We start from the raw sequence: 24,201 nt of genomic DNA, 5'->3' as shown, positions 1-24,201 counted from the left end.
TTAAGGCAGTTGGTGTAGAGGTGGAGCCACAGAGGCTTGAGGCTTCCAGTGCAGAGATGCACAGCGGAGGTTTACTATGTGAAGGCAGCTTAGGATCTGGGTCCCATACCTTATTCTAGAAGGCCGTATATATGCATCTTTTTTCCTCCAGTGTGGCCACACTTATAAAATCTGTTTAGAACCATCCTTGGAGCTCAGTCCCCCATCCTTGTAAACTAGCAGTCACATTTCTGCCTACTCATTCAACAGATATTTTTGAAAGTGTTGCTAGAGGTTTACAAATTTGACTTCTCAGGAACTAAAATAAAACTGCTCATATGTAGAGCATAAGAATATATTGCAGATTAGCCACACAAAAGTCTAACTCCAGGAATATTTCGACTATAAATAGTTTGTTTGGACCAAGCTGGCCAAAGCTAACTATTTCCTTTACTAATGAGAATGGGAATGATGGAAATCAACAGAGCTTCACCTCATTCACTAAGCTTGCAAAATGAGGAGTCTATTTGCCTATTAAAGCAACTCCTTTGAAGCTCCTACGGTCTCTGGAGGTCCATGGGGCATCATGGTCCCTAGATCTGTGTTCTGCAGGATGGGGAACTCCGTTAGGTACTCACAGAGTAGATGTAGCCTAATTTCTAATTTTCAACTTGTGCCACCACGCATGAATTGTAAATATATGAAATCCCGACAAGATGCCCAAGTGAGTTCTACACATCGTGCTCACTAATGAACTATGAGGTTGGACTTAGGAAAGTACCAGAAAAAAATGCTAACCTAATGTATAACTGAAGACAAAACATATATATATTTTTTTCTTTAGTTTTAGATCGAGTAGAGAGGGATCCACCCCCATAAGGGAGATTTACCCTTTTTTTTGTCCTGGTGACTATTATCACCAAAAGTGAAAGAAACTGTACTGGTGGGGGGCGGGGGGGGGGGGGGGGGGGGTGGGTGGGGGGGTAGGAAGGGGAGTCTGTACCAGTTGGGTTTGGGAGGAGAGCTCTGTGCTGGGGTTCTGAGCCCTCTCTTTGCACTACTTACTGCTGAACCTTTTGCTCTGCATGTTATACACTCCTAAGCCATGTACTATGTACACTTGTTGTACATTTCATACTCCTGACCACTGGATGCACGCTGTACACTGGGCTGTATACTGGGCTGTGTATGATATACTTGTTGACGGGACAGGAATGTCAAATACATAGCCTGAAGCTAGGAGCCTCCCTGACTCAAAGTGAATCAGACCTTTTGTTTTAGAAGCTAGCAGAGCACACACAGACAATGCCTCCTCCCGTATATGTAAAAGAATTTTGTGTAAGAAAGTTTTAAAGTAAGAAGAGATAGGGGAGGGGGGTATGAGACACCTCTGGGTTATTCTCCCAGACCAGTGAGGTAATTATGAATCCTGCTTCTCTCACGAAGTTGACACGCAAATTAAAGCTGATGACTCTTACAAGGAACCCATCCTTAAGAGGAAATCACGCCCATGTTTCTTGGTATAAAGTCAAGGATAGAAAGTCTGGATTTCTTACACTCAACCATAACATCAGGTAGCACATAGAAAAAGACAGACATTACAGTTGCATCATGAGCTCATACAACGTGAAGCAAACCTTTTCATCATCAGGATCCTCAAGTGGCTTGGGGTTAGGTGGTGGTTCAAGCAGAGTGTCTATGGGTAGCTACAGGGCACCTAGCATTCACGGAGGTAGTGGTGGCAGAAACATCTCCATCTCAAGGGTGGTATCTTCTGGGGGTAGTGGTCTTGGTAGTTGCTATGGTGGTGGACAAGGTGGCGGACTAGGTGGTGGACTAGGTGGTGTAGGTAGTGGTTTCGGTGGCAGCTACTCATCTAACTTTGGTTATGGCTATGGAGGTGGATTTGGAGGTGGATTTGGAGGTGGAGATGGTCTCTTGGCTGGAGGGGAGAAGCAAACCATGCAGAACCTGAATGACCGTCTGGCCTCCTACTTGGACAAGGTGCGCTCTCTGGAAGAGGCTAATTCTGAGCTGGAGATCAAAATCAGGCAGTGGTATGAAAAGCAAGTCCCCAGCCCATCTCATGACTACAGCCAATACTTCAAAATTATTGAGGATCTACGTAACAAGGTAAGAGAAGGTTGACTACATTACTATTTACACCCACTGTTTAGATATGAACCGTTATATAGGCATTCCTGTGCAAAACTTTATCATGTGGAAAAAAATAATTATTTATGACGTGAAACATCCAACTCAAAGCAACCAATCCATTCTTTTTTTTTTTTGTTTTTTTACACTAGTATCTCTCTTTGCAAAGCTTTTAATCATTTTCACTGTTATTGCTATTGTTATTAAAGCGGGACTGTACTGCGGAAAAAAATATTACAGCTGCTGACTATTAATAAATGGACACTCACCTGTCCCGGGGTCCAGCGATGCCGGCAGCCGAGGCTGATCGATCGCTCGGCTCTCGGCTGCTGCTGCCACCATTCTAGGTGAGGGAATCAGGAAGTGAAGCGAATCGGCTTCACTTCCTGATTCCCTACTGCGCATGCGCGAGTCGTGCAGCACAATAGGAATTGTCCGCGCTGTCTCTGGGACCCGTGTGTGTCCCAGCAGACTGCGCGGCAGGACAGGAAATGGCATAGACTCCCACGGGAGTCTATGCCCGGAAGTGGGTTTAAATACCTGTCTTTGACAGGTATCTGCACCCCCCTCCCCCCTGAAAGTTGCCAATTGTGATACCGGAGGGGGGGGGAGGGTTCCGATCAGCGGAAGTTCCACTTTAGGGTTTAATGGCAAGTGCTTTATTATTTTACGTTGTCTGAAGGATTATTGTGTTTCCCTTGCCTTATTTAGCCTCAAAGCAAATGGCTATCACAGTCATACAAAACACAGAAAATGTTAAAAAAGACAATACATTAACCTAGCACAATATAATAATCTCAAAGTAAACATCATCGTAAACACATACTGTATATGCAAATACAATAAAACAGTCTACCTAGTTTCGGAGTTACTTTACTTAACTATTTAGCATTTATGTATCTAATTTGTGAAAGTGGAATATTTGTGATTGAACAATTTTCCACCATGTATATGCTCAAAACGATGACATCATTCCACTAATGACTCACACTGATGACGCAATCAATGTGAGACATGCAAGCTGGCTTGCACCCATTTTGTACAGGGCCTATAATAAATTATAAGTACATTAATGCACTGATACACTGTATATTTAGGCTATATTCTAATGCCAATATTTACTTCTAGAAATATCCTTTAAAACCAAAGAAATTAAATAGTCTCAATAGCAAAAGAAGCAAAGATGGTCTTATGACTTGAACTGTCTTAGGGAAAATCAATTCTTGTTTCTGGTTGCTGTGGGTCACACAGTTACTTTGTTTCATGAGGCCCAACCCCTTAGGCCTCGTACAAAGGTGCGTCAGCCCTTGATACAATATGATCCACAGTGGTTCATTTTTCAGACAGCGGTTGACAGGCAACTGGAAGGTTTCCTCATTACCTGTTTTAACCTTGAAAAGATTGAACCACCATGCCGCTACCGCTTGATTGGTTCATATCCGTTGACGGTACTTCCTGCTGAACATGACGAGGAGTTAAAATTTTACTGCCACATGTGTATAACCCAGAGCTCCATGTCTTTCTTTAGATGGAGGGGTTGTAAAGGTGGTAAAACTGGCATCCTGTGTGAACGAGCCTTTACCTCCACTTTTATAGATTATTAGCCTGATTTCTGATAAATGGTGTAATACGATTACAAAGAAAAAAATTCTACCATCATGCATAAATTAATCCTTAAAAAAAACAAAACAAAAAAAAAGCAGTGGTTTTGTGTAATAGTAACCCAAATTGACCAATCTGAAATCAGCTTTCACTAGTCTGAATGTGATTGTGATTGTATGCTTTTGAATAATGCACAACACAATTTTTTTCCCACCGTGTTATTGTTAAAAAAGCTGATTTTAGTCATAAGAGATAGAAAATAACCCAATGTTTTTGTATTTTACATTTCATAGATCCAGAATGTTACGGTGGATAATGCCAGCGTGGTCCTGCAGATTGACAATGCCAAACTGGCCGCTGATGACTTCAGAACCAAGTAAGAATGCGGTCCTAGTTTGGATGCACAAAATACACTAACGTTGAGCAATTACAAGAAACACCATGATAACATTTATACCAATATCATAACATTAAGTCAACTTTTAATTTTATAATTTTATTTAGATATGAAACTGAACATTCCCTGAGACTGAATGTTGAGGCTGATATCAATGGCCTTCGCAAAGTTCTGGATGAACTGACTCTAACCAGGTCTAATCTGGAGCTCGAGCTGGAAAACTTAAAGGAAGAGTTGGCCTACTTGAAGAAGAACCATGAAGAGGTATGTTCAATAAAAGATATATAACCAGGTATCCTTGAGAAGAATGAGTTTGTGTAGAAAGCCTACCTCACTTGCTTTTTGCCTGGTGAACACAAGCTGGTTTTAGGGGAAATATCCTTTCAATGCACTCTTGTCTGCCCCATGGTCTCCCAAAGATAAACATGTTTTCAACAGCCTTTATGGGAACCATAAAATGTGTGGAATTATAATAGCGATTTTGCTATAATGCCTAACTTTTAATTAAATTTCACATTTTACTTGTGTGTCCTTTCATATTGCTGTTATTGTATTAATTATTCAGATTTGAATTTTTTTTGCAAATGAAGAACTTGAAATCACACATCCTCCCTTAAGAACTGCTGAGACAAGATTTCTTCTACATAAGGAGTGCATTGTTTTTAATGAGTCAGCTGACTCTCATTTTGATTGACAAAAGGAGCAGGTTGGCCATACCTGGATCACTTTTCGATCAGCCAGCTGGTCAACAGTTTAGTTCAATAGAGGTCAATTATTAGATCGACTTCTCTGGAATGGTAACTGCCATAAATGGATCAAAATTCAGCCAGTCCCTTATGAACTGGCCGAACCAACCGAATTTTGATCCATCTATGGCAAACTTTAGAAATCATTGAAAAGTATATACTTTCAGTTTTGGATGCCCTAACTCATATTATCTCCATCAACCCAAATCCTTATCTCAAAAAAGGCAGCAATGAAATAAATGACCACTGCATTAGAGTTATGCTAGTGATCCTATATGTAAATAAAACAACTTATGATATGTAAAATTAGATTAAGTTACAGAACTTCACATTATCTCCTTCTAATAGTCACTTCCTAAAATAAAAATGCTTGTGTACAGGAGATGAATGCCCTGCGTGGACAAGTTCGTGGCACTGTCAATGTGGAAATGGATGCTGCCCCAGCTAATGACCTGAGCAAGATCTTGGCTGACATGAGAAGCCAATATGAAGGTCTGGCTGAAAAGAACCGAAAAGAAGTTGAAGAATGGTACTTCAAAAGGGTAAGACAGTAGTGCAATACGGGTAATTTTGTAGAGATATTGCTAAAACTAGCCTGTTCCTGATCTAATTATCCTGGAACAACCCTTAAAGAATTGTTCATATTTTCATATATAGATATACAATTAAAACATAAAAAAAATGAATTTCTGTTTTTTAATGTAGAATTTTTGCTTGTTTCTGTACAAATTAAACAAATAGTGGCTAAAAGCAAGGAAACTCTGTAAAAAATTGTAGTGTTCTCCTGCATGACTGCTGAGGCACAATGGGCCTAGGCACGAACCAACTTTAGACATAATGGGATAAACCCCCACCCTTTCCCTCACCCCATATAAGAAAACACGCTTACAAACATTAGGTTGAAAATGGCAAAGCCGCAGCTATATTTAAAGCAGGTTCCATCCTAAAGTGGAACTTCTGCTCATCGGAACCCTCCCTCCCTCTGTTCTCCCAGTTGGCACCTTTCAAGGGGGTGCAGATACCTGTCTAAGACAGGTATTTGCACCCACTTCCGGGCATAGACTCCCAAGGTAGTCTATTCCTCTTCCTGTCCCGGCGCGCTGTCTGCTGAGACACACACGGGTCCCAGAGACAGCGCGGACCATTCCTATTGCGCATGCGCAGTAGGGAACCGGGAAGTGAAGCCACAACGCTTCACTTCCTGATTCCCTCACCTAGAATGACGGCGGCAGCAGCCTAGAGCTGAGCGATCGATCAGTCTTGGCTGCCGACATCGCTGGACCCTGGGACAGGTGAGTGTCCATTTATTAAAAGTCAGCAGCTGTAGTATTTATAGCTGCTGGCTTTTAATATTTTTTTTCCATTGAAATGCCTCTTTAAGTTCCAACACAGAACATGTGAGCACTTTAAACCAGTGGCAGTCACAGTTGTACTGTGAGCATGCTTTAACATTAACTATTTGAATTTCAAAAGGGGCTCGTCCTTGCCATAAGTGCTGGACAGACAGCCTACTTCCAATTTCCAATCAAAGACATAGCCCATTACAGCATCTTTTAATGCTGGCAAGGTAAAGAAACTGCAGCAAGCTGTGACATACCATCAAGAAAAAGGGACAGGAGGGTGGACAGCTCTTCCAGCCACAATTCTTCAAAAGGCCCAGAATTCCCTGGGGCAATACTTTTAGTGAGCTCAGGCCCAGCCCATTCCCCATAACTTTAACCAATCTTGGGTGACCACTACGCCCAGCACCTGTCCATGCCCCCATCAGTCAAGGCTCTTTTTCCCTATAGGGGCTCAAGAGGCCTTCATTGGTGTTAAGTGTGAGAAATGTCTTCTTACATTAGTATCCAGTGGAGAAAAATCCCTCTTACATTAGAGGCCAGTGAGAAAAGGGTCTCTTTACATAGGTGGTCAGTGGGAAGAATTGTATCCAGCTGCATTGGTAGTCTGTAAGAAGAATGTTCCTTTCAGAGACAGCTAAAAAAAAGATAATTAAAGTCAGTGTTTACTTACTAAAGCATGAGAGGAAAAGCTCCACAGGTCCCCAAGCCAAGAGTTTGGCCAAGGACATCATCACTGGTACTATGCAGGCACTTTTGGGCAGGAACTCTTAGTGACCTTGGGAGGTATCCTAGGTTTAAAAGTAATTCAGTTTAAGAAAGGTTGTTTCAGACTGAGGACAAAGCCAATAACATGTTCAATGTTTATTTTAACCTTACAGACAGAAGAATTGAACAGAGAAGTTGCATCCCACAGTGAACAGATCCACTCCAGCAAATCAGAAATCACCGAACTCAAACGTTCACTTCAAAGCTTAGAGATCGAACTTCAGACCCAGCTAAGTATGGTAAGACCTCTGTTCAAATGTTTCTCATACCTATTCACTCAAGAAATTCTATCATCATTGTTTCACATACAAAATGGAAACAGTACTCAATATTTGTTCCCCTACTATAGAAATCAGCATTGGAAGGTACCTTGGCAGACACAGAAGGCCGATACTGCGTACAGCTCTCCCAGATACAGGATCTTATCAGCAGTGTAGAAGCTCAGCTTGGCGAGCTGCGGTCAGATATGGAACGACAGAGCTATGAATACAAAATCCTCATGGACGTCAAGACCCGTCTTGAACAGGAAATCGCCACCTACAGACGCCTCCTGGAGGGAGAAGATGTCAAGTAAGTGGAAATTTCCAGATAATGAGAAGCAACAATAACTAAAGACAGCAGTAGCTATTAAAGAATGTATCTTCATCATTGCCATCCCAAATATAAGCATCATACTTTATAACTGCCCTCATCAATCTGAAATTGAAAAATGTCATTGTTCTGAAAACTGTCCTGACTTGTTCAATTATTTTTTTTTTCTCCCAACAGAATTCCCTACAAAGAAAGTAAGTACAATCCCAGATAACTTCTAAATAACAGATTACTTTGTGAGTGGAGACAGGGACAAACTCTAATATACAGTATGATATTACAGTTAACAAATATTATTTACTTATAGTAAATTTTGTCATATAAGTATTGGGATTCCGTCCCACTTTTCTGTAGACCTGGGCACAGCAAACCTCCATCTAGTTGTCAATAAATGTCAGAGAATGTGCTTTTATTTGGCCAGCAGCTAATTGGGTGTGAGAAGCATGGGGGCTAAGCAGTTGTTCATGCACAGGGGCAGAATGGAATTTTTTTTTTAACAAACGAGTTTTTACCCGAGAAAGTCCATTCATACCAAAGTTGAAGGTTAGGAGCAAATTTATTTTTAAGTACTTTCGAACATCATTTGTTAAGCAGTCAAACATTTGTTAGAAAATCTACTAGTGTATGGCTATCTTAACAGTTCTTTTACTTGGGATTACCCATCCTTTTTAATATAATAGCTACAGTAAAATATTTTTTTCCATCCAAGCTAGCCTTGTGCTTGATAGTATTTTTTTTATTTCAGGCCCTCAAACCACACGTCAAGTCCACACCATCATTGAGGAACTCGTTGATGGAAAAGTTGTTTCTTCAAGTGGAAAAGTCCAGCATGCAAAGTACTAACGGAATACAGGGTTCCAAATCTAGCACATGTCTGATTGAAAAGATGATGCATGTATTCTAACGTTCTGCAGTTACTGATCCCCCTTTAACACTGCAGAACCACTGAAATACCATACAGACTATATCTGATCTAAGACATCGATCATTGGATAAATGAAAGCCAACAATCATTGATATATTGTGCTGGATCCTTTACTCTTGTAATGTCTGCAGTGTAATTCTCATGCTACTTTTTGAGGCCTCTGTTTTATCTCTTTCAACTAATAAACTTTTTCAGCTTTTTCTTGCACTTTTTTTGCCTGTTTGTTTTATTTGTTAATAGTATTGAGGGATTGTATGGTACTATGAAGTGGTTAATGAGACAATCTTTTCTTTTCATTTATTATTTTATTTTTGACTCAGTTTGTTTTTCCTGGGCCATACAACAGCTTCAGCTGAAAAATTCAGAAACCTTTTTCTATGTCTGTATCAAATTCTTTTTAAAAATCTGAACTGTCCAAAAACCGATCCCTGTATGCCACCTGCATATAACTTCCAGTGATCAGTGGCTGCAACTGATTGGCTGCAGAAGCTGACCAATGAAAAATATTCCAACATGTCCACTTCTATCAAGTGAGGGAGCCCAGAAGCTGTTCGACATTAAGCCCCTGTTGAATTTCAATCAGTATGTGGCAAGCCTTAGTCTATAAAAAGGGCAAAAGTCAAAAGGAACCTCTTACTGTGTGCGGTTGTTTCTTCTGAGAGTGGAATATAGAGGTAGCTTCAGTGGCATACCATCCATGGGTGCAGGGTGTTCACTGCAAACGGGCCCCCGAGGGGGGGGGGCACTGAGACACACCCTGCATACATGAATGGTCCCCTGGTTTACAGTTGGGGATGATCGGTATGGTGGGAGGGGCAGCTGTAAGTACCGATCACTCTGCATGGCTTGACAGTCGCTTCTCCTCCTCTCCATGCTGCGGATATTGGTGCTTACAGTTGTCCCTCCCACCGCACCGATCATCCCAGGCTGTTCTTTGTGTTCTCCTCCACTGCCTCTGTTCTCCTCTGCCCTCCTCCTCCGGCCCGCTGTGTACTCCTTCTCCACCCCCCCCCCCCTTGATGGAGAGCAGAGGAAGGGGCCAGTAAATATGTCATTTACCGGCCCCTTCCTTTTCTGAATTGGACATAGAGAGCATTTGCTACCGATTGCTCATGTGTCCTTCGATAACTAAGTAGAGTAAGCTGTGTGTAACTATGCTTCAGTTTATGAATGAACAGGAGCTGCCGTCTCTTGTCCATTCATCTTCAATGCTGACAGAGGGACTGGGGAATCTGTGTCCTTAGTCCCTTTCTCTGTCTCAAAGGGGAGATGTCAGGGATCTGTTTAGACTACTGATTTCTCACCAAAGCTGATAGGGCTGGTTTCATAGAGGACTGAAGGTATAGTGGGGTTGGAGATCCCAGCTGATGAGGAGCAAGGAGAGGTCCGCTTTGTTCTTTGGTGTGGGTCTTTAAGGTACGCTTGCCAATGAGCTGCATGGCAGGTCAACATATGTCTGGTCAAGCATGTGGTGCCCAAGAGGCTGATGTTTTGGCCACGTGAGATACCCTTGAGACATATGTTGCAAATAGCAGCGTTGCGATCTGATGCACTCGTCTCACACCAAAGAACTTTTGGAATAACACGCAGAGGAAGCTTCCTGCACAGGCGGAGCTCTGTGGTGTGATTCAGTCGGTGTGCTGCCCTTAAGCTGGCCCCTGGAGGGCATCCTGCCTCATTGGAGATGTGCCTCCTCCTCCTCCTCTCTCCTATCAGGCACCCACGTGGAGTCAGTGACCTCATCATCCCCTCCCTCTTCATCACTGGAGCAAACCTGGCAGTATGCTGCAGCTGGTGGAACATGACTGCCAGATTGCTGTCCTTCTTGAGCATCCCCTCTCTCTGCGCTCACGCTACTGCCTTCCTCTAGCTGGGTATCATCATCAGAGCCTTCAAGATGCTGGGCATCCTCCTGGAGCATGTACCCAACACTGTGCTCAAACAGTTTGGGGGACTCCTCAAAAGGACATGGTGGGTCTAGGGAAGGAGTGATGATGACATTGAGATGAGGGAAGAGGACACTTTGGCAGCTGCTTTGCTAATAACCTAAGCCTGGATGAGAGAGGATGAGGATGATGAGGAGGGCTTGGTCATCCACTTTACCAAGTCTTTGACATGATGTGGCTCAACATGTCCAGCTGCCAAAAATAAGGACAAGCAAATCCCATGGCCACGTGCTGATGACCATGTACCGTGTCCACGACCAGCACTGTTGTCTCTAGACACAGAGCCTGCTTGCCCACTTTTATTGGCTCGTGACTGTCTGCCTCTCCTTGTTGGCCTTCCAGACATAGTAATGGCCTGCAGGGAGATGGGAAAACCAGCAATTGGGGTAGCTTTAGGTGCAAAATTAGCAGATGACACAGTACACCGACTGTAATTACTGCAGCTGCCTGCCTGTGTTACAGAAACAGAACAAAACCAGGAGTAAGGTGTAGCTTCAGGTGTATACTGTGTAGGAGGCACACTACACCCACTGTAAATGCTGCAGATGCCTATATTACAGAAACAGAACAACACCAGAAATAAGGGGTATCTTCAGGTGCATAATGAGCAGGAGGCACACAGCATCCACTTTAACTGCTGCAGATGCCTGTATTACAGGAACAGAACAACACCAGCAATAAGGGGTAGCTTCAGGTATATACTGTGCAGGAGGCACACAGCACCCACTCTAACTGCTGCAGATGCCTGTGTTACAGAAACAGAACAACAACAGCAAACAGGAGGTATCTTCAGGTGTATCCTAAGCAGGAGGTACACAACACACACTGTAAATGCTGCAGATGCCTGTTTTACAGAAACAGAACAACACCAGCAATAAGGGGTATCTTCGGGTGAATACTGTGCAGGAGGCACACAACCCCCACTTTAACTGCTGCAGATACCTGTATTACGGAAACAGAACAACACCAGCAATAAGGGGTAGTTTCAAGTGTATACTGTGCAGGAGGCACACAACACCCACTCTAACTGCTGCAGATGCCTGTATTACAGAAACAGAACAACACCAGCAATAAGGGGTAGCTTCAGATGTATACTGTGCAGGAGACACACAACACCCTCTCTAACTGATGCAGATGCCTGTATTTCAGAAACAGAACAACATCAGCAATAAGGGGTAGCTTCAGATGCATACTGTGCAGGAGACACACAACACCCACTTTAACTGCTGCTGATGCCTATATTACAGAAACAGAACAACACCAGCAATAAGGGGTAGCTTCAGGTGTATACTGTGCAAGAGGCACATAACACACACTTTAACTGCTGCAGATGCCTGTATTACAGAAACAGAACAACACCAGCAATAAGGAGTATCTTCGGGTGTATACTGTGCAGGAGGCACACAACACCCACTTTAACTGCTGCAGATGCCTGTATTACAGAAACAGAACAACACCAGCAATAAGGGGGTAGCTTCGGGTGTATACTGTCCAGGAGGCACACAACACCCACTCTAACTGATGCAGATGCCTGTATTACAGAAACAGAACAACACCAGCAATAAGGGGTAGCTTCAGATGTATACTGTGCAGGAGGCACACAACACCCACTTTAACCTCTGCAGATGCTTGTATTACAGAAACAGAACAATACCAGCAATAAGGGGTATCTTCAGGTGTACACTGTGCAAGAGGCATACAACACCCACTTTAACTGCTGCAGATGCCTGTTTTACAGAAACAGAACAAAACCAGCAATAAGGGGTAGCTTCAAGTGTATACTGTGCAGGAGGCACACAACACCCACTGTAACTGCTGAAGATGCCTGTATTACAGAAACAGAACAACACCAGCAATAAGGGGTAGCTTCAGGTGTATACTGTGCAGGAGGCACACAGCACCCACTCTAACTGCTGCAGATGCCTGTGTTACAGGAACAGAACAACACCAGCAATAAGGGGTATCTTCAGGTCTATACTGTGCAGGAGGCACACAACACCCACTTTAACTGCTGCAGATGCCTATGTTACAGAAACAGAACAACAGCAGCAATAAGGGGTATCTTCAGGTGTATACTGTGGAGGAGGCACACAACACCCACTGTAAATGCTGCAGATGCCTGTGTTACAGAAACAGAACAACACAAGCAATAAGGGGTATCTTCGATGTGTATACTGTGCCGGAGGCACATAACACACACTTTAACTGCTGCAGATGCCTCTGTTACAGAAACAGAACAACATCAGCAAATAGGAGCTATCTTCAGGTGTATACTGTTCAGGAGGCACACAACACCCACTGTAAATGCTGCAGATGCCTTTGTTACAGAAACAGAACAACACTAGCAATAAGGGGTAGCTTCAGGTGTATACTGTGCAGGAGGCACGCAACACCCACTTTAACAGTTGCAGATGCCTGTATTACAGAAACAGAACAACACCAGCAATAAGGAGTATCTTTGGGTGTATACTGTGCATGAGGCACACAACACCCACTTTAACTGCTGCAGATGCCTGTATTACAAAAACAGAACAACACCAGCAATAAGGGGGTAGCTTCAGGTGTATACTGTGCAGGAGGCACACAACACCCACTTTAACTTCTGCAGATGCCTGTATTACAGAAACAGAACAACACCAGCAATAAGGGGTAGCTTCAGGTGTATACTGTCCAGGAGGCACACAACACCCACTCTAACTGATGCAGATGCCTGTAATACAGAAACAGAACAACACCAGCAATAAGGGGTAGCTTCAGATGTATACTGTGCAGGAAGCACACAACACCGACTTTAACTTCTGCAGATACCTGTATTACAGAAACAGAACAACACCAGCAATAAGGGGTATCTTCAGGTGTATACTGTACAAGAGGCAAACAACACCCACTTTAACTGCTGCAGATGCCTGTTTTACAGAAACAGAACAACACCAGCAATAAGGGGTATCTTCAGGTGTATACTGTGCAGGAGGCACACAACACCAACTTTAACTGCTGCAGATGCCATTTGTTACAGAAATAGAACAACACCAGTAAATAGGAGGTGTCTTCAGGTGTATACTGTGCAGGAGGCACACAACACCCACTGTAACTGCTGCAGATGCCTGTATTATAGAAACAGAACAACACCAGCAATAAGGGGTAGCTTCAAGTGTATACTGTGCAGGAGGCACACAACACCCACTTTAACTGCTGCAGATGCCTGTATTACAGAAACAGAACAACACCAGCAATAAGGGGTAGCTTCAGGTGTATACTGTGCAGGAGGCACACCACACCCACTTTAACTGCTGCAGATGCCTGTATTACAGAAACAGAACAACACCAGCAATAAGGAGTATCTTCAGGTGTATACTTTGCAGGAGGCACACAACACCCACTTTAACTGCTGCAGATGCCTGTTTTACAGAAACAGAACAACACCAGCAATAAGGGGTATCTTCAGGTGTATACTGTGCAGGAGGCACACAACACCCACTTTAACTGCTGCATATGCCTGTATTACAGAAACAGAACAACACCAGCAATAAGGGGGTAGCTTCGGGTGTATACTGTCCAGGAGGCACACAACACCCACTCTAACTGATGCAGATGCCTGTATTACAGAAACAGAACAACACCAGCAATAATGGGTAGCTTCAGATGTATACTGTGCAGGAGACACACAACACCCACTTTAACTGCTGCAGATGTCTGTATTACAGAAACAGAACAACACCAGCAATAAGTGGTAGCTTCAGGTTTATACTGTGCAGGAGGCACACAACACCCACTTTAATTGCTGCAGATGCCTGTATTACGGAAATAGAATAACACCAGCAATAAGGGGTAGCTTCAGGTGTATACTGTGCAGGGGGCACACCACACCCACTTTAACTGCTGCAGATGCCTGTATTACAGAAACAGAACAACACCAGCTATAACGAGTATGTTCAGGTGTATACTGTGCAGGAGGCACACAACACCTACTTTAACTGCTGCAGATGCCTGTTTTACAGAAACAGAACAACACCAGCAATACGGAGTATCTTCAGGTGTATACTGTGCAGGAGGCACACAACACCCACTTTAACTTCTGCAGATGCCTGTATTACAGAAACAGAACAACACACGTAATACGGGGTATCTTCAGGTGTATACTGTCCAGGAGGCAAACAACACCCACTTTAACTGCTGCAGATGCCTGTATTACAGAAACAGAACAACACCAGCAAATAGGAGGTATCTTCAGTAGTGATGGCCGAACGGTTCGCCCGGCGGTCGTTTCGCGGCGAATTTCCGACATTCGCGGTCCGCACGTTCGAACGCCTTTTTCCGTCGTTCGCCGCGGCGGACTTACGTGTTTAATGTATACAAGAACTTTAACCTTTGGTGACACGTTTATCATGTGATACAGGACAGCCAATTGAGACATGACAGCACATGGACACTTGTACATTCCCCCTAACCTATAAATACACCCGATCCGGTGGCCATTTTACATTCTTTCTTCTGTTAAGATAGGGACAGGTTCCTGTGTGGAGTAGGGAGAGATAAACCACTAGCTATTTGGTACACAAAAGTTCTTTTCAGGACTGGTATAGGTGTTAGGTGTTGATAGGTTTGCTGTGCTGCTGATTCTTGCAGCAGCCTGAGTGTCTTTTGTTAGTTTAGAGAAAGGGAAAGGACGGTGTATGCTACAGGGACAGCCAGATTAGTCTTTCATCATCATCATCATCATCATCATCATTAGCTGTTACTATCAAGGTCCACAAAAGAGCTGTTCCAGTAACCACTAATCGTTCTCTTTTTTTGCCAATTTGTATAGGGACAGGAAGGAAGCAGTGTTGTCAGGCAGTGAGGGTAATTTTAAAGACTTGCTGTTATTATTAGTTCCACAAAGGTTCTTTTCAGGACTGGTATCAGTGGTACAGTAATAGGCTTGTACATGTATAATATTCTTTCTTCCAAATATAGAAAGGATATTATACTTGACTGCTGCCCTTCTGCTGCAGTCTGCTAAACATTCACAACTCACTTGTTCCACAAAAGTTCTTATAAGGACTGGTAACTTGGTATAGGGTGCTACGGTACATAGGCTTGAGTGCGGTACAGTCTGCTGTTCTGTAAGGACCGCTATCGGTCCACAATAGATAGGGTTGACGTGCACCACTGCTGACCGCTGCCCTATACTGCAGCAGTCCTTCAGCGGTATAGGGACTGACGTACAGTCTGCTAATCACTAACACACAACCTGCTTGTTCCACAAAAGTTCTTATAAGGACTGGTAACTTGGTATAGGGTGCTACGGTACATAGGCTTGAGTGCGGTACAGTCTGCTGTTCTGTAAGGACCGCTATCGGTCCACAATAGATAGGGTTGACGTGCACCACTGCTGACCGCTGCCCTATACTGCAGCAGTCCTTCAGCGGTATAGGGACTGACGTACAGTCTGCTAAAAACTAATACACAACCTGCTTGGTCCACAAAAGTTCTTATAAGGACTGGTAACTTGGTATAGGGTGCTACGGTACATAGGCTTGAGTGCGGTACAGTCTGCTGTTCTGTAAGGACCGCTATCGGTCCACAATAGATAGGGTTGACGTGCACCACTGCTGACCGCTCACCTATACTGCAGCAGTCCTTCAGCGGTATAGGGACTGACGTACAGTCTGCTAAACACTAATACACAACCTGCTTGTTCCACAAAAGTTCTTATAAGGACTGGTAACTTGGTATAGGGTGCTACGGTACATAGGCTTGAGTGCGGTACAGTCTGCTGTTCTGTAAGGACCGCTATCGGTCCACAATAGATAGGGTTGACGTGCACCACTGCTGACCGCTCACCTATACTGCAGCAGTCCTTCAGCGGTATAGGGACTGACGTACAGTCTGCTAATCACTAACACACAACCTGCTTGTTCCACAAAAGTTCTTATAAGGACTGGTAACTTGGTATAGGGTGCTACGGTACATAGGCTTGAGTGCGGTACAGTCTGCTGTTCTGTAAGGACCGCTATCGGTCCACAATAGATAGGGTTGACGTGCACCACTGCTGACCGCTCACCTATACTGCAGCAGTCCTTCAGCGGTATAGGGACTGACGTACAGTCTGCTAAACACTAATACACAACCTGCTTGTTCCACAAAAGTTCTTATAAGGACTGGTAACTTGGTATAGGGTGCTACGGTACATAGGCTTGAGTGCGGTACAGTCTGCTGTTCTGTAAGGACCGCTATCGGTCCACAATAGATAGGGTTGACGTGCACCACTGCTGACCGCTCACCTATACTGCAGCAGTCCTTCAGCGGTATAGGGACTGACGTACAGTCTGCTAAAAACTAATACACAACCTGCTTGGTCCACAAAAGTTCTTATAAGGACTGGTAACTTGGTATAGGGTGCTACGGTACATAGGCTTGAGTGCGGTACAGTCTGCTGTTCTGTAAGGACCGCTATCGGTCCACAATAGATAGGGTTGACGTGCACCACTGCTGACCGCTCACCTATACTGCAGCAGTCCTTCAGCGGTATAGGGACTGACGTACAGTCTGCTAAACACTAATACACAACCTGCTTGTTCCACAAAAGTTCTTATAAGGACTGGTAACTTGGTATAGGGTGCTACGGTACATAGGCTTGAGTGCGGTACAGTCTGCTGTTCTGTAAGGACCGCTATCGGTCCACAATAGATAGGGTTGACGTGCACCACTGCTGACCGCTCACCTATACTGCAGCAGTCCTTCAGCGGTATAGGGACTGACGTACAGTCTGCTAATCACTAACACACAACCTGCTTGTTCCACAAAAGTTCTTATAAGGACTGGTAACTTGGTATAGGGTGCTACGGTACATAGGCTTGAGTGCGGTACAGTCTGCTGTTCTGTAAGGACCGCTATCGGTCCACAATAGATAGGGTTGACGTGCACCACTGCTGACCGCTCACCTATACTGCAGCAGTCCTTCAGCGGTATAGGGACTGACGTACAGTCTGCTAAACACTAATACACAACCTGCTTGTTCCACAAAAGTTCTTATAAGGACTGGTAACTTGGTATAGGGTGCTACGGTACATAGGCTTGAGTGCGGTACAGTCTGCTGTTCTGTAAGGACCGCTATCGGTCCACAATAGATAGGGTTGACGTGCACCACTGCTGACCGCTCACCTATACTGCAGCAGTCCTTCAGCGGTATAGGGACTGACGTACAGTCTGCTAATCACTAACACACAACCTGCTTGTTCCACAAAAGTTCTTATAAGGACTGGTAACTTGGTATAGGGTGCTACGGTACATAGGCTTGAGTGCGGTACAGTCTGCTGTTCTGTAAGGACCGCTATCGGTCCACAATAGATAGGGTTGACGTGCACCACTGCTGACCGCTCACCTATACTGCAGCAGTCCTTCAGCGGTATAGGGACTGACGTACAGTCTGCTAAACACTAATACACAACCTGCTTGTTCCACAAAAGTTCTTATAAGGACTGGTAACTTGGTATAGGGTGCTACGGTACATAGGCTTGAGTGCGGTACAGTCTGCTGTTCTGTAAGGACCGCTATCGGTCCACAATAGATAGGGTTGACGTGCACCACTGCTGACCGCTGCCCTATACTGCAGCAGTCCTTCAGCGGTATAGGGACTGACGTACAGTCTGCTAAACACTAATACACAACCTGCTTGGTCCACAAAAGTTCTTATAAGGACTGGTAACTTGGTATAGGGTGCTACGGTACATAGGCTTGAGTGCGGTACAGTCTGCTGTTCTGTAAGGACCGCTATCGGTCCACAATAGATAGGGTTGACGTGCACCACTGCTGACCGCTCACCTATACTGCAGCAGTCCTTCAGCGGTATAGGGACTGACGTACAGTCTGCTAATCACTAACACACAACCTGCTTGTTCCACAAAAGTTCTTATAAGGACTGGTAACTTGGTATAGGGTGCTACGGTACATAGGCTTGAGTGCGGTACAGTCTGCTGTTCTGTAAGGACCGCTATCGGTCCACAATAGATAGGGTTGACGTGCACCACTGCTGACCGCTGCCCTATACTGCAGCAGTCCTTCAGCGGTATAGGGACTGACGTACAGTCTGCTAAACACTAATACACAACCTGCTTGGTCCACAAAAGTTCTTATAAGGACTGGTAACTTGGTATAGGGTGCTACGGTACATAGGCTTGAGTGCGGTACAGTCTGCTGTTCTGTAAGGACCGCTATCGGTCCACAATAGATAGGGTTGACGTGCACCACTGCTGACCGCTGCCCTATACTGCAGCAGTCCTTCAGCGGTATAGGGACTGACGTACAGTCTGCTAAACACTAATACACAACCTGCTTGGTCCACAAAAGTTCTTATAAGGACTGGTAACTTGGTATAGGGTGCTACGGTACATAGGCTTGAGTGCGGTACAGTCTGCTGTTCTGTAAGGACCGCTATCGGTCCACAATAGATAGGGTTGACGTGCACCACTGCTGACCGCTCACCTATACTGCAGCAGTCCTTCAGCGGTATAGGGACTGACGTACAGTCTGCTAATCACTAACACACAACCTGCTTGTTCCACAAAAGTTCTTATAAGGACTGGTAACTTGGTATAGGGTGCTACGGTACATAGGCTTGAGTGCGGTACAGTCTGCTGTTCTGTAAGGACCGCTATCGGTCCACAATAGATAGGGTTGACGTGCACCACTGCTGACCGCTCACCTATACTGCAGCAGTCCTTCAGCGGTATAGGGACTGACGTACAGTCTGCTAATCACTAACACACAACCTGCTTGTTCCACAAAAGTTCTTATAAGGACTGGTAACTTGGTATAGGGTGCTACGGTACATAGGCTTGAGTGCGGTACAGTCTGCTGTTCTGTAAGGACCGCTATCGGTCCACAATAGATAGGGTTGACGTGCACCACTGCTGACCGCTGCCCTATACTGCAGCAGTCCTTCAGCGGTATAGGGACTGACGTACAGTCTGCTAAACACTAATACACAACCTGCTTGGTCCACAAAAGTTCTTATAAGGACTGGTAACTTGGTATAGGGTGCTACGGTACATAGGCTTGAGTGCGGTACAGTCTGCTGTTCTGTAAGGACCGCTATCGGTCCACAATAGATAGGGTTGACGTGCACCACTGCTGACCGCTGCCCTATACTGCAGCAGTCCTTCAGCGGTATAGGGACTGACGTACAGTCTGCTAAACACTAATACACAACCTGCTTGGTCCACAAAAGTTCTTATAAGGACTGGTAACTTGGTATAGGGTGCTACGGTACATAGGCTTGAGTGCGGTACAGTCTGCTGTTCTGTAAGGACCGCTATAGGTCCACAATAGATAGGGTTGACGTGCACCACTGCTGACCGCTCACCTATACTGCAGCAGTCCTTCAGCGGTATAGGGACTAAGAGTTTTGTCACAGGGTCATTTAAAAAATGACATGCAGAGGAAGAGGCAGGCCCTTCCGCAGGGGTGGTAGGGGTAGGGCAGGAGCAACAGGCTTGAGCCAAAGTGGGAAGTTGCAGAAGGTGCGTTCAATTACTTTAAAGGATGCACCAGACTTGGTTGAGTGGCTCGCTCAGCCTTACTCTTCTGCACCCTCCTCATCCTCTCGATCTGCACCCTCTTCTTCACTCTCTGCTATGTGCACCCCCAAAGACACTACCACCAACAACACGACCACCACCACCACCACCACATACCTTCCGCTTGAGTCACTGGAATTATTTTCCGATCCATATCAAGAGGACATTTCTGATGCGCAGCCACTCTTGGTATTGGATCAGGAAGAGGAGGTAGCAACAAGCGCTACTCAGCAGTCTGACGCCAGTACCCAGATCAGCCCAAGGAGGAGGTTGGTCCCCGGTGTTGCTGCCTACTCCGAGATCTCTACTTATAGCGGTGGGGAAGGTGACGTTGATGATGACGTGTCTAGTGATGTCACGTGGGTGCCCACAAGAGAGGAAGAGGAGGGGAGTTCAGAGGGAGATATGGACCAGCAGATAGGGAGGAGAAGCAGCAATGACTTACATTGCACAGCAGGGACAAAGCAGACTGCAAATGTATCAGGAGCGAGTCATCGACCATGTACGGTCACATCTGGCGCTCCCAGGACACCGGCACATGGCTCCGCAGTGTGGGCTTTTTTTAACGTGTCCGCTGCTGACAATAGCGTTGCCATCTGCAATCTTTGCAGTCAACGCGTTAGTCGCGGTAAGCCCAATACTCACCTAGGGACGACCGCCTTAAGAAGGCACATGAGCAGCCATCACCGAGCCCAGTGGGAGCAACGGAACACACAAAGCCACACTGCAGGCTCTCACCGTCCAGCCTCGTCTTCTACTTCTCCTTCTCCTCTCTCCTCACAATTGTCCTCCACTCCACCTTCCATCACGCCAAGCTCACATTTTTCTGCAAAAAGGCAGGCTTCCGTGGGCCTAATGTTTGAGCGTAAAAAAATGATGATGCCGGATAACCCTCTTGCCCAACGGTTGGCGGCTGGCTTGTCAGAACTCATAGCCCGCCAACTACTGCCATATAAACTGGTGGACTCGGAGGCCTTTCGCAAATTTGTGGCCATTGGAACACCACAATGGAAGGTCCCAGGAAGGAAGTATTTCTCAGAGAAGGGCATCCCAGAGCTATATGGCCATGTTCAGCGGCAAGTGAATGTATCTCTGGCACACAGTGTCGGTGCCAAGATACATCTGACCACAGACACGTGGTCTAGCAAACACGGGCAGGGAAGGTATATCAGTTTTACTGCCCACTGGGTGAACCTTCTGACGGCCGTCAAGCATGTAACCCGTGGCACCCGTGTAGATTTGGTTTTACCGCCACGGATTGCATGCAGGCCTGACTCTTCTTCTCCTCCTCCTACTCCATCCTCCTCCCTCTCCTCCTCAGCTGCCTCCTCCTTTTCCGCTGCTAGCGTCTCTTCCACTGCACCGCCCAAGCTCCCCAGAACCTATTCCACATGCCAGGTGAGACGTTGCCATGCCGTGCTGCGTCTGTTGTGCCTGGAAGCAAAGAGCCACACTGGCCCGGCACTCCTTTCAGCTTTGCGTTCACAGGCAGATGAGTGGCTAACACCGCTCAATTTGACAGTTGGTAAAGTGGTGTGTGACAACGGTGCCAATCTGCTTAGCGCATTGAAACAGGGCAAAATCACGCACGTGCCGTGCATGGCACACGTCTTAAACTTGGTCGTGCAGCGATTCCTTGTCAAATACCCTGGGGTCCAGGACATCTTGCGGCAGGCAAGGAAAATCTCGGCCCATTTCAGAAGATCTTACACGGCCATGGCTCGCCTTGCTGACATTCAGCGGCGACACCATCTGCCGGTCAGACGTCTTATTTGCGATTGCCCGACGCGATGGAACTCAACCTTCTATATGCTTGATAGGCTGCTCCAGCAGAAACGTGCAGTTAACGTCTACCTGTATGAACTCTGCGAAAGAAACGGTTCTGGGGAGCTGGGTTTTTTTTCACCGCGCCAGTGGCTGCTCATGCGCGACACATGCAGACTTCTGCGGCCATTTGAGGAGATCACCAAACTGGTCAGTCGCAGCCATGGCGCCATCAGTGACATGGTACCTTATGCCTTCTTTCTGGAGCGTGCATTGCGTCGTGTCATTGATCAGGCTGTGGAGGAGCAGGAGCGGGAAGATGAGGAAGTCGCAATGCTGGATGAATTCCCAGGGGGGGCTACTCTATCTGAGACAAGTCAACAACAGGAGTCTGATGAGGAGTCAGAGGAGGATGGTGCCGGGGCGGATGAGCAGGAGCAAGAAGAGCATGCTTTAAACCTTTCTGGGATCCCTGTTGTGCGAGGATGGGGAGAGGAGAATGAAGAGGACGACATTATCCTGGATGATGAGCAGGAGCCAGGCCACCACACCGCTTCCACTTTAGTGCAAATGGGGGCCTTCATGCTCCAGTGTTTTAATAGGGACCCCCGTATAAAAAGCATGAGGGTCAAGGACCAGTACTGGGTGGCAACGTACTTAGACCCCCGGTACAAACACAAAATGGCGGAAATGTTACCGCCGTCGCAGAGGGCTGTCAGAATGCAGCACTTCCAGGCCTTGCTTCGAGAAATGCTGCATTCTGCTTTTGCGTGCGCTGGCAGAGGAGCAATTCCCACTCCCAGAGAAGGATTTGCGGGTACCAATCCAACAGCGCCTGCAAGAAGAGGCCGGTTTGAAGATGTGTTGGTGACTTCGGATATGAGGTCATTCTTTCAGCCGACCCATCGACAGGTGTCATCCGGATCCAGCATCAGGGAACGCCTAGACCGTCAGGTGTCCGACTACATTGGGTTAACGGCCGATGTGGACGCTCTGAGGAGTGATGAACCCCTAGACTACTGGGTGGGCAGGCTTGACCTCTGGCCAGAGCTTGCCCAATTTGCAATCGAACTGTTGGCTTGCCCCTCATCCAGTGTCCTGTCCGAAAGGACGTTCAGCGCAGCAGGGGGGATTGTGACCGATAAGCGTACTCGCCTAGCTCACCACAGTGTTAACTACCTCACATTTCTAAAAATGAATGAGGCATGGATCTCGGAGGAATTCAACACATGTGACCAGTAGACCATGTATATGTCTATAAACTATTTTTTTAATCAAGCACACAGACCTTCTTAATTCATTTGGCTCACTTCCTTGACCCAAAAAAGCACACCGTACTATATGCCCCTACCCTCCTCTTTGAAGAGGTTGAGCGGTGTCATATTTCTACTGGGGCTGCTTATGATATCCCTGTGCTGTGCTGACTTCCTCCTGGGGGTTCTTATTATGAAGGGATCACACTATCCCTGTGCTGTGCTGACTTCCTCCTGGGGGTTCTTATTATGAGGGGATCACACCATCCCTGTGCTGTGCTGACTTCCTCCTGGGGCTGCTTACGGTGCTGCTGTCAGTGCTGTATGTCACGGTGCTGCTGTCAGCGCTGTATGTCACGGTGCTGCTGTCAGCGCTGTATGTCACGGTGCTGCTGTCAGCGCTGTATGTCACGGTGCTGCTGTCAGCGCTGTATGTCACGGTGCTGCTGTCAGCGCTGTATGTCACGGTGCTGCTGTCAGCGCTGTATGTCACGGTGCTGCTGTCAGCGCTGTATGTCACGGTGCTGCTGTCAGCGCTGTATGTCACGGTGCTGCTGTCAGCGCTGTATGTCACGGTGCTGCTGTCAGCGCTGTATGTCACGGTGCTGCTGTCAGCGCTGTATGTCACGGTGCTGCTGTCAGCGCTGTATGTCACGGTGCTGCTGTCAGTGCTCTGTATTACGGTGCTGCTGTCAGATGCCTCTATCACGGTGCATGTGTCATTCCGGTATGTCACGCTGCTGGTGATCATCTCCTGCACCCTCTTCTTTGCCTACCCTGGTCCCTGACCTTCCCTCTCCTCCATTGCCTTCATTAGCTCCATAGTCCTGAATTGTTAGAACAATTTCCCAAATAAAATAAAAATGCTTGTAGTTATCGATCCCAAATTCACCTCATACATGTATTATGTCATTGTCCAGATGGTGGGACTACGTTTTACCCCCTAATAATTACCACGTGGCCGCAAATTCGACATGAAGGTTTGCAAAGTTCGCCTCCCATTGAAGTCAATGGGGCCCGCGGCGAACGGTCGGTTTCGCGAACGTTTGGGTCCGTTCGCATTTCGCGTTCGCGAAACGTCCCGTCGGAAGTTCGTCCATCACTAATCTTCAGGTGTATATTGTGCAGGAGACACACAACACCCACTGTAAATGCTGCAGATGCCTGTATTACAGA

The 24,201-nt window shown here is 46.0% G+C and overlaps 1 protein-coding gene across 1 annotated transcript; it reads left to right on the top strand.

Annotated features, from left to right (window-relative positions):
• The first annotated feature begins 1,526 nt into the window (after window positions 1–1,526).
• Window positions 1,527–8,709, top strand: LOC143935816 (keratin, type I cytoskeletal 19-like). Its single transcript, XM_077459927.1, has 8 exons — window positions 1,527–2,112; window positions 4,029–4,111; window positions 4,240–4,396; window positions 5,259–5,420; window positions 7,100–7,225; window positions 7,336–7,556; window positions 7,755–7,771; window positions 8,323–8,709. The coding sequence occupies exons 1-8, from the start codon at window positions 1,591–1,593 to the stop codon at window positions 8,418–8,420; spliced, it is 1,386 nt and encodes a 461-aa protein (XP_077316053.1). The 5' UTR covers window positions 1,527–1,590; the 3' UTR covers window positions 8,421–8,709.
• Window positions 8,710–24,201: the final 15,492 nt, after the last annotated feature.

The sequence above is a fragment of the Lithobates pipiens genome, unplaced genomic scaffold (assembly GCF_037356315.1).
Source record: "Lithobates pipiens isolate NorthernLeopardFrog02 unplaced genomic scaffold, aLitPip1_a1.2 Scaffold_28, whole genome shotgun sequence".
NCBI lineage: Eukaryota > Metazoa > Chordata > Amphibia > Anura > Ranidae > Lithobates > Lithobates pipiens.
This window is presented reverse-complemented; position numbering and strand designations above follow the sequence as displayed.

Coding starts and splice junctions, on each gene's coding strand:
- LOC143935816 (XM_077459927.1), top strand. CDS start 1,591: ATGAGCTCATACAACGTGAAGCAAACCTTTTCATCATCAGGATCCTCA. Junction 4,112..4,239: donor GCTGATGACTTCAGAACCAA/GTAAGAATGCGG, acceptor AATTTTATTTAG/ATATGAAACTGAACATTCCC. Junction 5,421..7,099: donor AAGAATGGTACTTCAAAAGG/GTAAGACAGTAG, acceptor TTAACCTTACAG/ACAGAAGAATTGAACAGAGA.